Source organism: Triturus cristatus, chromosome 6 (genome assembly GCF_964204655.1).
Source record: "Triturus cristatus chromosome 6, aTriCri1.1, whole genome shotgun sequence".
Taxonomy (NCBI): Eukaryota; Metazoa; Chordata; class Amphibia; order Caudata; family Salamandridae; genus Triturus; species Triturus cristatus.
Window position 1 is genome coordinate 1739169423 of NC_140589.1, and position 16967 is coordinate 1739186389.

At 50.4% G+C, this 16967-nt stretch overlaps 1 protein-coding gene across 1 annotated transcript in view; it reads left to right on the forward strand.

Moving 5' to 3' along the window:
* The first annotated feature begins 9875 nt into the window (after positions 1–9875).
* The window catches only part of LOC146821903 (calpain-2 catalytic subunit-like), a 221126-nt gene continuing 214034 nt past the window's right edge, over positions 9876–16967 (forward strand). Inside the window, exon 1 of the mRNA XM_085612993.1 lies at positions 9876–10254. Within this exon, the coding sequence (XP_085469119.1) occupies positions 10018–10254 (237 nt within the window). The 5' untranslated portion in view covers positions 9876–10017. The remainder of the gene's footprint in view (positions 10255–16967) is intronic.

Genomic DNA, 16967 nt, shown 5'->3' on the forward strand with positions numbered 1-16967 from the left:
CCAGCCTATCTCAACAGTCGACTCTCCTTCTACGTACCCAACAGGAAACTCTGCTCCGCAGACCTCTCCCTGGCTACCGTCCCACGCATCCGTAGAACCACAGCCGGAGGCATATCCTTCTCCCACCGCGCCGCCAAGACCTGGAACACCCTCCCCCTCAACCTACGACAAACCGAAGACCTTCTAACCTTCAGGAGACGAGTCAAGACGTGGCTGTTCGACCAGTAGCAACAGCACCCCCCCCCCCCCCACCCTCAGCGCCTTGAAACCCTTGCGGGTAAGTAGTGCGCTTTACAAATTATTTGATTGATTGATTGATTGCCTAGCTATGGCATTTGAGCCCTGGTTCAAACGTATTTATGCGCAGCTTTCGCTTATCGAAGCAAGAGTGGATGACATTAATCAATCAGTTGGGACATTAAGGCCAATTTTGGAATCTGTAAATTGTTGTGATTCTCAGAAATCCTCCGCTTCAGAGATTCCCATCAGAATGCAGTCCAACAACCATGTCAATATAGTAAGTGAGGACCCAAAGGTATCCACCACTCCTCCAGCTTCCATCCCTGCCCAAAGAATTTACTGTCAGCAGATTCTGTGATCATTCAACCTTGTGTTTCTGGGCAAGATAAGTCTCATTTGATTACACTTAATGTACCACCTGCGTCTACATCCTTTGTCACGATTTTGAATAATTTTCTATCTTTGAAGGCTGGAAAAAATAGTCGTCCTCACAACTTAGAAACAAAGTGTGCATTGGCTCCACTAACAAGTGAGGGAGTTATCCCCGCTGTTTGAAGCAATCGTTTTCACAAGTCGAGTGTTTTGGGTGGGGAATTCTAAAAAAACGAGCACTGGCAATGGTGTTGTTGTTAATTTTAGAAAGCCATTTATGTGGTTACGGTTTCAGGCTCTTCAATCTAGCTGGCTTTCTGATAGCACTATCACAATAATCCCTTCGGGCTACTCGTGTAGGCCACCTTTTTTTTCCTCGATTGATTGAATATCGACATGTATGATAAAAGAAACTTTTAATAATACTCACAAATTTAAAATATCTTTTTTAAATCATTTTATTCCTTTGAAATCCCTGGATACCAATAACTGACTTATTTATTTCATCAAGGGTACATCTTGTTGCCCTCTGATCTTTCTCCATCGTGATGTTACAAATTTGTTTGTTGATTCTTTTTCTGCACCCATTTTGCATTCATACGTTTTGCACAATATAACGATGAGTCTTTTTCTAAGAATACTTTGCACATTGGTGAGACTGTTAACATACCTGTTGATTCACCTTAGGATCAGGCTGGGCGAAATTTAAATAACGCTGGCATAATGAGCGTAAATTGTGGAATTTCATGTTAGCCTTGTTACATACAATTCTCAATACTATTTCATCAGGCCATTTTGCATAATTCCAAGCCATTTGAGGTAACAATTTAATGCGCCATTCATAGTTAAAGTTTACTGTGTATGCACACGAACAGCAGAAAGCGAGCAGATGTTGTTTGACGTGCTTTGTTTAAATGCAGCCTCCTGCCCAAAATTGACGCAAGGACACATTTTGTGCTAAAATACAGAACAAAATAACAGATTTGCATTTTGCATACTTCAGCACAATTTTGCCAAAATTTCAAGTAGTTACACAAAAGCAGATTACTTCACACACCCCTACTTAAGATTTAAATTTAAATTTAATTTGAAGTCATTATTCCACATCATCACCTTATATAATAATGCGTGTTTCTTTAGCATGCTACAGTACTGGAGTCTGGTTTATGCTGATTCTCATTATCAACAGGCTGAAAAAAAAAATTTGGTGCAGCCTTTTAGCTTTGCCCCCAGGGTGCCCAAACTTCTCGTGCCATGAAGAACGAAGGACTTGGCCTTTCTCACTTAGAAGACAGAATTCAGCTTTCTCCGCCTTTGTTATAGATTTCCATATGGTGGTGTCTTCATGCCAGCTTAAATAGTCATAACTCAAAAAGGCAAAGTTATATAAAGCCTTTATGTTTTAAATAGGACAAACTTGATAGTTTTACTCATCATAAAACTACAAAATAAAAAGCACAACATTTGGGCTGAAACCACATTTTACCAGTTTGGAAGACAAAAAAGAGAATCCTTTGAATTATCAAAGCTTTCTGTTAATTATCTTGCTATGCTGAGGTCTACGTTGTCCAAGGAAGCATACCTACGCAATGTGCCTTTCTCCACCTTAACGTCCTAAAGAAGATAAAACCCTTCATCCCACCTCCAGACTTCAAGAGCACAGTTCAATCCCTGGTGATATCCAGACTAGACTATGGGAGTGCGACCTTGACGGCACCACTCAAGGCCACTATGAATGCAGCAGCCATGCTAAGAACAGAAAAGAGACATTTTGACCATGTCACACCCTCTCTAAAGTCTCTCAAGTGGCTCCCAGTTAAAGCTCGGATCCAGATGAAGATCGCGTGCATGAAGCACAAAGCCCTGCATCATGATGCTCCCAGGTACCTTACAAATGAACTCAAGATCTTACGGGTTTGCTGCTCCCTACAAAGTGCAGACTCCCTCTTCCTGGGACCACCCAAATTCATGAAAAAGAAAAGCCAAGCCCGCACTTCCTCCGGATCCGCTCAGAGAATTTGAATCACTCTCCTGCTGGAGATTTGGTCTAACCCATCATCAACAGTTTTCAAGAAAGGACTTTTAACAGCACATCCTTAACATAATGCTCGGATCTAACCAGTCACAGGCTTCAGTGGCATCGGAGGCAACTCGCATCAGGACCAGTGCCACAGGGACAGGAGGGCATTTCTTGGATTGCGAACATTTTACACCTGTGATTTTCTCCTGGATGTTATGCGAGACTTTATGTAAGGGGGTTATTTTTGGGTTACTCTGTACAGCGCCCTGATACATTTGGTTCAAAAATTCTCTAAATGAAAAAAAGTCCAGGCATATCAAACCCCCTCTAATGTGTCATGGGGTATTCTTAGCTGCCAACGCATTTCCTCAGCCAGCTTTCAGAGGCCCTCTGCCAAAAAACATGTTAATTAACATCACCACTTCCGGGAAAAGACACCAAATAGAACCAGCTAGGCAACGTACTGAACATATCTGAACACAGAGAACCCTACCTGAAGAGAAGTGCATTCTGTCTGCATAGTCTGACAATTAGGGCCCGGGCCTTAAGTGGGCCGGGTCCTACCGGTGCTAAAAAGCATGTGTTGAGACAGGTCCCTATAGGGCTCTCTATTTTTGTCCTCACCCTCAGGGCTAAAACAAATACTCTGAACTCTGCAGCAGTACCAGCCTTCACAGCCTTCCATGTAACTTCATAGAGACTCCTTGTAGTTCTTTAAGAATGATCATTTCAGAACTGAATCCTTTTCAACATTGTATACAACGAAGCCATAGTTTTTGGTTATTTATCTTATGCAACTAACAACCATTGGCAAAGCCAATAGTCCTGGCTTGTTGTAGGTGTGATTTTACTTTTATTACATATCTGGCTGCAATGAGGATGCGGTCTTAAGGCTATACTGCTGACTTTGGACCTGGGAAACCAAGGTTCGAGCATGGGGGTGGACTCCACATCCTGTGATTCTGGGCAAATAACAATCTCTCTGTGCTTACCAAACAAGCATTTGCAATGCAATAGGTCTCGCATTTACGCAAGTTTGAGCTATTGACATTGCAAATAATAATACTTTTTATTTTTGTTTTTCTTTTAAAAACATAAATAAAAGGCATTGTTATTTACAATGCCAATAGCTGAAACTCTTGTAACTGCGAGACCTATTGCATTGCAAATGCTTGTTTTAGTAGCGGCTTTTGTTGGACCTGCACGTACCTAATTGTTTCCCAAACTGTTTGAAATGGGTTTTAAAATGTTTAGAAACATAATCAAAATGTTGACGTTGCTTTCTCCAGAGAAAGATTGAGTACATTTTGGGAGAGGAGAGGCCCTTGACACCCCATGAATTTACTATTGAACGGCATAATGCACCCCCTGAATATAGCATAACGAGAGGCAATCACTGGGGGCGTAGCTTTGGCAGTAAGATGGAGAGTGTGGGGGGCAGAGGTGTAAGCTAAGATTTCCCAACAATCACGCTGGTTAAAAATAAATTATATGAGAAGCCGGGCAGGAGGGGCCTTAAGAGGCAGTAGGAAGGGAGAGGAGTGCAGATTGAGAGGGGTACCTAAAAAACACAATGTTTTGTAAAATAACCATTTTTAAGACCTTTAAAAGAGAGTTGTTGCCCTCGTAAATGGGGTAAAGTATGGGGGGCATGGAATAAATTCAGAGGAGGCATATGCGATCCACCACCGGCGCAGGAAGATGAAACCTCAGACACAGACTGATAGGAGAGACCACGGGGCGGACATATGGGGCGTAGATATCAGAGATGTAAAGTTACAGAGAGGTGATTTCAAGGGGCTAATTGTGATATCCTGTGTTGTACTGTTCTATGCTATGAGAAAAGTGTATACCCAAATGTTATTCTGTACTGCTCTAAAGAGAAAAAAAAATCTTCATTTAAAAAAAAAAACTGAAAAAAAATAAATAAAAAAGAGTTGTGTGTGTGTGTGTCTTTGTCTGCATGTGTATGTGTATGTAAAAATCTCAAGTGAAATCCGACAAACACCTCCTCACCCTACCCGATTTAAAGCACCTGTACACAACTATTTACTACAGGATACATTGGGGGTGTAAGACCCCAAACACCCCCCGAAACTATGCCCCTGGCAATCACACACAGAGGACAGTGAATAAACAGGGCAATATAAAGAAATAGCAAATAAATGCACGGATAAAGTAGTGGGGGTGACCTCTTTTTGGATGTGTCCATAAAATTACCCTTTTGTCCTAAATGTTACCCTTTTTCCTGCATGTTTAGAGTCCTGCCCTGAATTTCTGGTCACCCTAGTATATTCCATAAAACAATAGTGGTGGTGTCACGCTAGTGGCATGTAATGTAACCAAGGCCATTAGAATTACGAGATTATGCGACCACGATGATTTTCGAATAATTATTAATTTGCCGCATTTCCCACATAATCCATCATCTACTGCATAATCTGCAGATTTTAACAAAAAAATGTTTGTTTTCAGCTCAAACTGTTCAAAAGTTTCTAAATAAGCACCAACATGTGTTGTCCTTTGCAAAGGTTGACTTTCTGTTGCTTTTTTGCTCTGTTTGGGTGCAAAACTGGTACTAAAGAGTTGCAACTAATGCCCAAACAGTTAAACATGTTTAAAAATGACAAAATAATGAAGTACTACTATCCCAAAATGTGCCGCATAATTTGCCTTTTGTTGCCGCATAATTTACTCGACCCCGATACATAATGTGGGCCTCTTCTGCCACATAATTACTGGAGCCTAGAATGTAACTTTAGAAGATGGTCTGGCACTGAAGCGCCTTTGAATTTGAATTTGTGGAGGGGGAGGAGGAGGCGACAGGAGGGAGAGGCACCCGGCTCCTCTCCAGCAGAGGCGATAGAAGGGGGAGGCGAGAGTACGGACCCCTGACCCACCGTCAACGTCTCCTCGTCCATGTCCTATGGCCGGAGCCCGGGGCCCCCGCCCCCCAACAGCGCCCGGCGGAGAGGGGGAGAGAGGTAAGGGGTGGGAGAGGAGGGGGGGGTGCTGAGAGACCGGAGAGAAGAAGTTACAGGAGTAAAAGAGCTGCGGGGCAGATTAGATTGGGGAGAGCATAGGGCAGTGGAGAGAGAGCGGGGGTGCTGAGGGGGTAAGAGGCGAGAAGAAGCTACAGGAGTAAGAGAGCTGCGGGGCAGATTAGATTGGGGAGAGCATAGGGCAGTGGAGAGAGAGCGGGGGGTGCTGAGGGGGTAAGAGGCGAGAAGAAGCTACAGGAGTAAGAGAGCTGCGGGGCAGATTAGATTGGGGAGAGCATAGGGCAGTGGAGAGAGAGCGGGGGGTGCTGAGGGGGTAAGAGGCGAGAAGAAGCTACAGGAGTAAGAGAGCTGCGGGGCAGATTAGATTGGGAAGAGCATAGGGCAGTGGAGAGAGAGCGGGGGTGCTGAGGGGGTAAGAGGCGAGAAGAAGCTACAGGAGTAAGAGAGCTGCGGGGCAGATTAGATTGGGGAGAGCATAGGGCAGTGGAGAGAGAGCGGGGGGTGCTGAGGGGGTAAGAGGCGAGAAGAAGCTACAGGAGTAAGAGAGCTGCGGGGCAGATTAGATTGGGAAGAGCATAGGGCAGTGGAGAGAGAGCGGGGGTGCTGAGGGGGTAAGAGGCGAGAAGAAGCTACAGGAGTAAGAGAGCTGCGGGGCAGATTAGATTGGGGAGAGCATAGGGCAGTGGAGAGAGAGCGGGGGTGCTGAGGGGGTAAGAGGCGAGAAGAAGCTACAGGAGTAAGAGAGCTGCGGGGCAGATTAGATTGGGGAGAGCATAGGGCAGTGGAGAGAGAGCGGGGGGTGCTGAGGGGGTAAAAGGCGAGAAGAAGCTACAGGAGTAAGAGAGCTGCGGGGCAGATTAGATTGGGGAGAGCATAGGGCAGTGGAGAGAGAGCGGGGGGTGCTGAGGGGGTAAGAGGCGAGAAGAAGCTACAGGAGTAAGAGAGCTGCGGGGCAGATTAGATTGGGAAGAGCATAGGGCAGTGGAGAGAGAGCGGGGGTGCTGAGGGGGTAAGAGGCGAGAAGAAGCTACAGGAGTAAGAGAGCTGCGGGGCAGATTAGATTGGGGAGAGCATAGGGCAGTGGAGAGAGAGCGGGGGGTGCTGAGGGGGTAAGAGGCGAGAAGAAGCTACAGGAGTAAGAGAGCTGCGGGGCAGATTAGATTGGGGAGAGCATAGGGCAGTGGAGAGAGAGCGGGGGTGCTGAGGGGGTAAGAGGCGAGAAGAAGCTACAGGAGTAAGAGAGCTGCGGGGCAGATTAGATTGGGAAGAGCATAGGGCAGTGGAGAGAGAGCGGGGGGTGCTGAGGGGGTAAGAGGCGAGAAGAAGCTACAGGAGTAAGAGAGCTGCGGGGCAGATTAGATTGGGGAGAGCATAGGGCAGTGGAGAGAGAGCGGGGGGTGCTGAGGGGGTAAAAGGCGAGAAGAAGCTACAGGAGTAAGAGAGCTGCGGGGCAGATTAGATTGGGGAGAGCATAGGGCAGTGGAGAGAGATGGGGGACTGCTGAGGGGGTAAGAGGCGAGAAGAAGCTACAGGAGTAAGAGAGCTGCGGGGCAGATTAGCAAAGGGAAAGCTCAGGGCAGTGACGAGAGAGGTAATGATGGGGGGATGGGGTGGACAGGTACGAAAGGCGGCCGCGGGCAGTGGTGAGAGACCTGAGGGGGAGACAAATGGGTAAACGAGTAGGTGGGGCAGCCTGCCGGGTTGTGATAGAGGGCAGAGGTAGAGAGCGTGTGCCGGGGGAAGGAGGCGCAGGAGGTTGTCGATAAACTGATGAAGAGGGGAGATGACAAGGGGGGGCAGGAGTGGACAGTGGTGAGAGAGCTGAGGAGAGGGGACATATCACGAGGAGGTGGAGTTATTAGGAGTAAGAGAGGTGGAGGGAAGGGTGGCCAGGCGCAGGGGGGATAAACAAGGGGGTGGACTAGAGTGAGAGGGAGGTGGGTAAGAAGTAATGATGGGGTGGGAGGTAACAGAAGAAAGGGAGGTAATGGAGGTGGGGGGACAAGTAACTCGGAGGGGCCATCTGCTCGTCACAGCAGGCTAGCGCCTTGGGTGGTCTCTCTCCACCGGCCCCACCCCTCCCCCACGCAGTGACACATACCCATGGGGGGCGACATGGCACGTTTACGTGCTAGCAAAGTCTGGTTGGGATCTCAGAGCTGTGCACGAGCCGAGCCGTAAACCACTTGCACAAAAATACAACAATTCACGTAAAATATGATAGCCAGTCTTCAAAGTTCAAAAAAATGTTTCTTTAACCTGTGGAAGATTTGACATTAACAGGGCACGTTATAGGACTGCCCTGATAAGCACTTATTAAAAGTGATAGTTTTGTACAAATGGTAGCCTGAACTCGCACTTTCTCAAGCGCTTTCATGCGTGACGGTGATAACGAAGAAAAAAAGAGTTTTGGTAAAAACAACATTGGCCTAAAATCACACAATGTAAGCAGGGAAGCAGGTGTCTATCCGTGTTTTCTGGTTTCACTCTGTACAAGCAGCCAGTCAGTAGGTTTCTGTTTTGTGTTTTAACCTCTTAGTGCATTCTTCGGCTGTTTTTTAAATATAGCGGCCACAGGTATTGGAGCGCTTTACCTGGGCATCAGTTGTATTACACAACTATCCAGGCATTGTTTATAGCGGGGAGATGAAGTGACTTGCCCAGAATCACATGATGTTGAGCCGACGCCGAGATTCGAACCTGACAGCTCTGGCCTTAACACCAAATCGCGGGTAGAGGCAGGCAAAAAGCCGCATCAAGGGTCGGCTCGGTATGATCTCGCGGTTACAACAGCACTTCGAGCCGAGCCAGAGCCAGGCTTCATGTTCGAGTCTGGCGAGTGGTCTTCAGTCAGTCCATGCTCTGCGAAGCACGGTGCATTATGGTAATTGTAGTTCCCGGTTAAAATACTGGCAAAAACACAGCCTTGTTAGGTAAAAGTTAAGGATTCTTTCTTTGAATAAAAGAGAGGCCTGTATCTTTCTTTCCTTCTGCCACCACCTAGAAGACATATTAACAGATTATAATTTTAAGATTGCAACTTCGGCGCCTCGAGCCCAAAAGAAGGATGCTAGCGCTACAGATGGCGCTAAAGAGCAGATCAGAGACAGGCTCAAACATCCTGTGATTCTGGGCAAATCACTTAATCTCCCCGTGCCTGGATGTGTCCTTGTGTAACGCAACCGGTGCTCATGCAAAGCGCTCTGATACCTTCGGTCGAGTTCGCGCTATAGAAATGTGCAACAAAAAAAATCACTTATCTCCCCGTGCCTAAAACTAAATGTGTCTGTCTGGTATGCAACTGGTGCTCATGTAAAGGCTCTGATACCTTCAGTCGAGTTTGTGCTATACACAACTGCAAAAAGTAAAAAATGTAAATGACATAACAGTGGGCCAATGAATGAAGAGGAGTGGCTGAATGCCCCTATAAGTAAGCGTATAGTGTATGCAATTTTAGTAAAAACAAAAGGCATTAAAAAACACAGCGCGAAAAGAGAATGAAAATAGATGTGCGACAGAGGAAGAAGGGGGGTGGGAGGACGTTCAGTAACATGAGAAACAAGACAAGCCCGGCGGAGCGTGGCGCGCACGCTTGGCGGGGGCGGGGGAGCGCATTCCAGGCAGGGGAGCGGACCCTTTGAAGTGCGATGCCAAACGGATTGCATGGCGGCACGATGCACGTGATTGTGCGCGTGCTCGCCATGCAATCCGCTTTTCGGAGCACTTTTGGGAGCCCCTTACAATAGTCTTGCTTTGCGATCGCTTACGCGATAGCAAGGCGAGACCTAAAAATGAATGTGGAACGTAACTGGTGCTCATGTAAAGCGCTCCAATACCGTCGGGTCGAGCTCGAGCTATATAAATCAGCAAAAAAAAATGACGCAAGCAGCAAATTACCAGGCGGGCGGCACTCTATACTAAGCACGGATTTTTTAACTTGCGTGTTTTAAGCAACGCCCTTAATTACATCAATCACGCCCCTTTGAGAGAGACGCCCCCCCCCCCCTCCTCGTTTTTCAGCTCACTTAAAATCCTGACTAGGGGTGCCTCTAGTTTTCACGCCTTTGGCCTGACCAGTGATGTGTATCAAGTTCAGGGCAGCACCCAGCTAGGGCAGGACAGAGCCGGGGGTGGAGTGGAGTGGTGCTGGTAAAGAGCTTGCACTGCGGAGGCTGGGTGGGATGGGCAGGGGTGGATCGTGTTCGAGGGCTGCCCTGTGCCTTTAAGCGGAGCCACACCCGTCTGTTATTGATGCTGCTGGCGGGCCGGGGTTCCTGCTTCCTCCTGCCGTCCCAGCCTCTCTTGCATCCCTCAGCCTGCTGTCCGCACTGCCCTCCCTCGCAGCCCCTTCACGACGCCCCCTGTCCGCTCTAAGTCCACACCATGACCGGGGTAGCGGCCGCGCTGGCCAAGGAGCGGGCTCTGGCCAGCGGCCTGGGCACCAACGAGCAGGCGATCAAGTACTTGCGGCAGGACTTCGAGGCGCTGCGCGCCGAGTGCCTGCAGTCGGGGCAGCTCTTCAAGGACATCTCCTTTCCGGCCATTGCCTCCTCGCTGGGCTTCAAGGAGCTAGGACCGAGCTCCTTCAAGGTGCAGGGCGTGCAGTGGAAGCGGCCCACGGTAAGTCGGGCTCCGACGGCCCCTCAGGGACGCGGAGAGGGAGGGAGGGGCAGCGGCTACCTGTAGGCAGCTGGAGACAACAATGTGGGACACACCTACGAGATAGTTGGCGGGGTGGGGGCTTGGAAAGCGAGGAGCAGAGACTCAGCGAGTGTTCCAAAGTGAGGGGCTCAAACTTTTAGATGAGGACTGGGGAGAGTATAGTAGTGAGTGCCGGGGGGCGGGGTGTAGTGAAAAGGAGAGGGGTTGTGAAGTGCACAGTGTGAGACTACGGCAAAAGTATACCCGGGCACCAAAATCAAAGTGGCCCTCATAAGCGAACCGGCTGACCAAAGAGTCCCACATAGGCAAGCCGGGCCTCCTTCCAACGTGTAAAGACACGCTGTGTAGATATTGTGCAAGATACAGGACACTGCATGCGTCTAGGTTTGCTGCAGGCAATGCTTGTGATAATAGAGAAATTAACCGTGCAACCAGCCCATCTGGCCGCGAAACAGACCCACGCACTGACCTGTCGGCCACGTGGCGTAACGCAAAATGAGCCCCCACCCCCGCAGAATGGTTTCAATGGGGACATCCTGAACAGTTGCCCCCACCAACACTGCAGGGGTCTACTCGATACAGCAGTGTGGCTTTCCCGAGCGTATTTATTCCATGCCATTGCACGCGTTCTGTAAGGCATGCAATGGCCATTAGAGGATGAGGGGGCCCCTCCAAAACAAGAAACCTGGGGGTCCCCCGCACCTTGGGGCCTGTGGTGGCCACCGTTATGCCCCTGGTCAGACCAGCCCTCCTGGCACTGCCCTACAGGCCAGTACAGCCCTGCCTGTGGGGAAGGGAGGGGCTGCGCTTTGAGAAGTGAGTGGCCGAGTGCAGGGGAGCGTGCAGAAGAGAGAGACGCAGTGACAACGAGTTAGGGTGTGATCAAAAGGGGTCTAAGGATTGAGAGTCGGTGAAGATGCTGTTGAGCGGAATCTTAAATTTGAAAAACGAGCTTGCAACGCACATCTGCCTGCAGCAGCAGTAATTAAACGTGCATCTGAAAGTGTATCAGAATTTTAGGCTGTAACAAAGGATTTTTTTAAAAGAATTCAAAGTAAAAGAGGTGCATCCTCTGGTAGCTTCACTTAACCTCTGCCCGAAAGTGGAATTATATTGCAAGATAATGGATTAAATGACTAGATTGATGGGTGGATGGATTCAGTGGATGTGTCATGTGTGACTCTGTGGGTGGGTGGACGGAGTTAAGTGGTGGATGGAGTAAGTGGATAAATGAGTTAATGGATGAAGTCAGTGGGTGCATGGGGGGGTGGATAGAGTTGAGTGGTGTATGGGTGGATGGAGTCAGTGGAGGCATGAGTTGGTGGGTGGATGGAGTCAGTGGAGGCATGAGTGGGTGGGTGGAGTCAGTGGAGGCATGGGTGGGTGGAGGCATGGGTGGGTGGAGTCAGTGGAGGCATGGGTGGGTGGAGTCAGTGGAGGCATGGGTGGGTGGAGTCAGTGGAGGCGTGGGTGGAGTCAGTGGAGGCGTGGGTGGAGTCAGTGGAGGCATGGGTGGGTGGAGTCAGTGGAGGCGTGGGTGGGTGGAGTCAGTGGAGGCGTGGGTGGAGGCATGGGTGGGTGGAGTCAGTGGAGGCATGGGTGGGTGGAGTCAGTGGAGGCATGGGTGGGTGGGTGGATGGGGTCAGTGGAGGGGTGGGGTGGAGTCAGTGGAGGCATGGGTGGGTGGGTGGATGGGGTCAGTGGAGGGGTGGGTGGGTGGATGGAGTCAGTGGAGGCATGAGTTGGTGGGTGGGTGGATGGAGTCAGTGGAGGCATGAGTTGGTGGGTGGGTGGATGGAGTCAGTGGAGGCATGAGTTGGTGGGTGGGTGGATGGAGTCAGTGGAGGCATGAGTTGGTGGGTGGGTGGATGGAGTCAGTGGAGGCATGAGTTGGTGGGTGGGTGGATGGAGTCAGTGGAGGCATGAGTTGGTGGGTGGGTGGATGGAGTCAGTGGAGGCATGAGTTGGTGGGTGGGTGGATGGAGTCAGTGGAGGCATGGGTGGAGGCGTGGGTGGATGGATGGAGTCAGTGGAGGCATGGGTGGGTGGATGGAGGCATGGGTGGGTGGGTGGGTGGATGGAGTCAGTGGAGGCATGAGTTGGTGGGTGGGTGGATGGAGTCAGTGGAGGCATGGGTGGGTGGATGGAGGCATGGGTGGGTGGGTGGGTGGATGGAGTCAGTGGAGGCATGAGTTGGTGGGTGGGTGGATGGAGTCAGTGGAGGCATGAGTTGGTGGGTGGGTGGATGGAGTCAGTGGAGGCATGGGTGGGTGGATAGAGTTGAGTGGTGTATGGGTGGATGGAGTCAGTGGAGGCATGAGTTGGTTGGTGGGTGGGTGGATGGAGTCAGTGGAGGCATGAGTCGGGTGGGTGGATGGAGTCAGTGGAGGCATGAGTGGGTGGATGGAGTCAGTGGAGGCATGAGTGGGTGGACGGAGGCATGAGTCGGTGGGTGGACGGAGGCATGAGTCGGTGGGTGGACGGAGGCATGAGTCGGTGGGTGGACGGAGGCATGAGTCGGTGGATGGAGTCAGTGGAGGCATGAGTCGGTGGGTGGGCAGATGAAGTTGGGTGAATGGAGTCAGTGGATGCATGAATTGGTGGGTGGAGTCAGTGGAAGCATGAATTGGTGGGTGGAGTCAGTGGAAGCATGAATTGGTGGGTGGAGTCAGTGGAAGCATGAATTGGTGGGTGGAGTCAGTGGAAGCATGAATTGGTGGGTGGAGTCAGTGGAAGCATGAGTTGGTGGATTGAGTCAGTGGATGCATGAGTTGGTGGATTGAGTCAGTGGATGCATGAGTTGGTGGATGGAGTCAGTGGATGCATGAGTTGGTGGGTGGATGGAGTCAGTGGATGCATGAGTTGGTGGGTGGATGGAGTCAGTGGATGCATGAGTTGGTGGGTGGATGGAGTCAGTGGATGCATGAGTTGGTGGGTGGATGGAGTCAGTGGATGCATGAGTTGGTGGGTGGATGGAGTCAGTGGATGCATGAGTTGGTGGGTGGATGGAGTCAGTGGATGCATGAGTTGGTGGGTGGGTGGATGGAGTCAGTGGACGCATGAGTCTGTGGGTGGATGGAGTCAGTGGATGCATGAGTTGGTGGGTGGGTGGATGGAGTCAGTAGAGGCATGAGTTGGTGGGTGGGTGGATGGAGTCAGTGGAGGCATGGGTGGGTGGATGGAGTCAGTGGATGCATGAGTTGGTGGGTGGGTGGATGGAGTCAGTGGATGCGGGAGTTGGTGGGTGGGTGGATGGAGTCAGTGGATGCATGAGATGGTGGGTGGGTGGATGGAGTCAGTGGCTGCATGAGTTGGTGGGTGGGTGGATGGAGTCAGTGGACGCATGAGTCTGTGGGTGGATGGAGTCAGTGTATGCATGAGTTGGTGGATGGAGTCAGTGGATGCATGGGTGGGTGGATGGAGTCAGTGGAGGCATGAGTTGGCGGGTGGATGGATGGAGTCAGTGAAGGCATGAGTTGGCGGATGGATGGGAGTCAGTGGACGCATGAGTCTGTGGGTGGATGGAGTCAGTGGACGCATGAGTCGGTGGGTGGATGGAGTCAGTGGATGCATGAGTCGGTGGGTGTGTGGGTGGATGGATGGAGTCAGTGGATGCATGAGTCGGTGGGTGTGTGGATGGATGGAGTCAGTGGATGCATGAGTCGGTGGGTGGATGGATGGAGTCAGTGGATGCATGAGTCGGTGGGTGGGTGGGTGCATGAGTGGGTGGGTGCATGAGTGGGTGGGTGCATGAGTGGGTGGGTGCATGAGTGGGTGGGTGCATGAGTGGGTGGGTGCATGAGTGGGTGGGTGCATGAGTGGGTGGGTGCATGGGTGGGTGGGTGCATGGGTGGGTGGGTGCATGAGTGGGTGGGTGGGTGCATGAGTGGGTGGGTGGGTGCATGAGTGGGTGAGTGGGTGGGTGGGTGCATGAGTGGGTGGGTGGGTGCATGAATGGGTGGGTGGGTGCATGAGTGGGTGGGTGCGTGCATGAGTGGATGGGTGAGTGGGTGAGTGGGTGGGTGCGTGAGTGGGTGGGTGGGTGCGTGGGTGGGTGGGTGCGTGGGTGGGTGGGTGGGTGCGTGGGTGGGTGCGTGAGTGGGTGGGTGGGTGCGTGGGTGGGTGGGTGCGTGGGTGGGTGGGTGGGTGCGTGGGCGGGTGGGTGGATGCGTGGGCGGGTGGGTGGATGCGTGGGTGGGTGGGTGGATGCGTGGGTGGGTGGGTGGATGCGTGGGTGGGTGGGTGGATGCGTGGGTGAGTCGGTGGATGCATGAGTCGGTGGATGCATGAGTCGGTGGATGCATGAGTCGGTGGATGCATGAGTCGGTGGATGCATGAGTCGGTGGATGCATGAGTCGGTGGATGCATGAGTCGGTGGATGCATGAGTCGGTGGATGCATGAGTCGGTGGATGCATGAGTCGGTGGATGCATGAGTCGGTGGATGCATGAGTCGGTGGATGCATGAGTCGGTGGATGCATGAGTCGGTGGATGCATGAGTCGGTGGATGCATGAGTCGGTGGATGCATGAGTCGGTGGATGCATGAGTCGGTGGATGCATGAGTCGGTGGATGCATGAGTCGGTGGATGCATGAGTCGGTGGATGCATGAGTCGGTGGATGCATGAGTCGGTGGATGCATGAGTCGGTGGATGCATGAGTCGGTGGATGCATGAGTCGGTGGATGCATGAGTCGGTGGATGCATGAGTCGGTGGGTGGGTGGATGCATGAGTCGGTGGGTGGGTGGATGCATGAGTCGGTGGGTGGGTGGATGCATGAGTCGGTGGGTGGGCGGATGCATGAGTCGGTGGGTGGACGGATGCATGAGTCGGTGGGTGGACGGATGCATGAGTCGGTGGGTGGACGGATGCATGAGTCTGTGGGTGGACGGAGTTAGTGGATGCATGAGTCAGTGGGTGGCAGGAATGAGTTTTATGGTTGGGTGGAGTCAGTGGATGGTTGGATTGAGTAAGGTGTTGGATGGATGAATTTGTGTGTTGGATGGATGAGTCAGTAGGTGGGTAGATGTCTGGATGTGGTTAGTGAATGGGTTGAATGGATGAATGGAGCTTGCCGGCCAGTGGATTATTAAGTGTGTGGATTAATGGATGGATATATGGCACTTGTGGGTGTTTGGATAAATGTATTAAGTTAGTTGGGTTAGAAGGAGTTGATCAGTGGTGGATGGATAAATGTTGGATAGTGGATGCATGAGGTCAGCCAGTGGGTGGATGGATGGAGTCAGCCAATGGGTAGGTTGATAGATGTAGTTGGCTGGTGGGTGGGTAGGTAAATGGAAGGAGTTGGTTGGTGGATGGGTGGACTCTGGTGGGTGGATGAATAGATGGAGCACAATGGTCCATGCACTAGGGTTAGATTTTTTGGGTGGTTGAGGTTTAGATAGATAAATGGATGAATATCTCTCATTCAGCACATTCAGCACAATCTATAGAATGAATCATCTATATTGAATCCACACATGGGTGGTGGTAGACACTGCTGTTGGTGAATGGCTCCATAAAGCACTTAGTTTGCTGTCGCGGTTCGGCTACTGGTATGTGAATCTCCTGTACAGTCTACACCAGAGGTTCTTAACCTTTTGTCATCTGTGGACCCCCACTTAATCATTACTGGAACCAGTGGCCCCCACTAAATCATTATTGGAAACTAGGAACCCCCACTAAGTCATTATTGGAAGGTGGGGACCCCGGCTAAGGATTTTTGATGATTTGAACTGCAAAACAATGGACAAAAAATACAGAAACGAGCATTAATCAAATGTATACACAAATTATGAAATATTTCCACAATAACCATCCAATTCGTCAATCCAGCTGCACACCCCCCCCCCCCGCTGCTCATTAAAAGTCATGGTAGCACAAAGTGCAAGTGCTTATGAATGTTTATTGTAGTTTAACGTGTCATCACAACACCTCACATGGAAAGCCTACGTATTTCTGCTCACTCCTTCAACCGGGCTGTGAAATTATGAAATATCTTATTAAATTAACAAAGACCTATGTAAAAATAACAATTTATAACTTTAATGAGAAGGTTTCTTAACTCAATTGAGGCCATACTATTTTATGTTTGATGCATTTGCATTGCTCCCACAACTCAATTTCAGGATAGTAACTTACTTTGTAGCTTCTATTTTTAAATCCCTTCACATTTACAGAACTTTAAAAAAAAAAAAAAGACATTAAGCGCAATAGTGGAAGGGTGCGATTCTTGTCGATTTAAAATCAAACACAGGGAAAGCAAGCTTCCAAATATCAGCAATTCTAAACGCAGTTTCAGCCCTCGTTACCTAATGTGAACAAGCACTGAAATACAAGCGCGGCCCTGTGGCCGCGAAAGTTAATTGTGAGAGGGGGAGCAGGAGGTGAGCCAGTGTGCGCGTGCTGGGGAGAGCTCTTTTTTTGAAGCACATACTCGTGCTTGTGACACGCCCCTGCGCGCTCCCACAAGGTGTATGCCACCACAAGCACGAGGATGTGCTTCGAAAAATGCAGAACGACGGCTAAAGGTCTCCTATGCAGCGCATGTGTGCTGCGTAGGCGAGACCTAAAAAGCTGCACACAGATAACTTGATGACTGATGCTGGATGTGAACTTGTTGGATGTCTTCAGGCTGGTTGTTGTATGCGCATGTTTTGTCATACCACCGGAC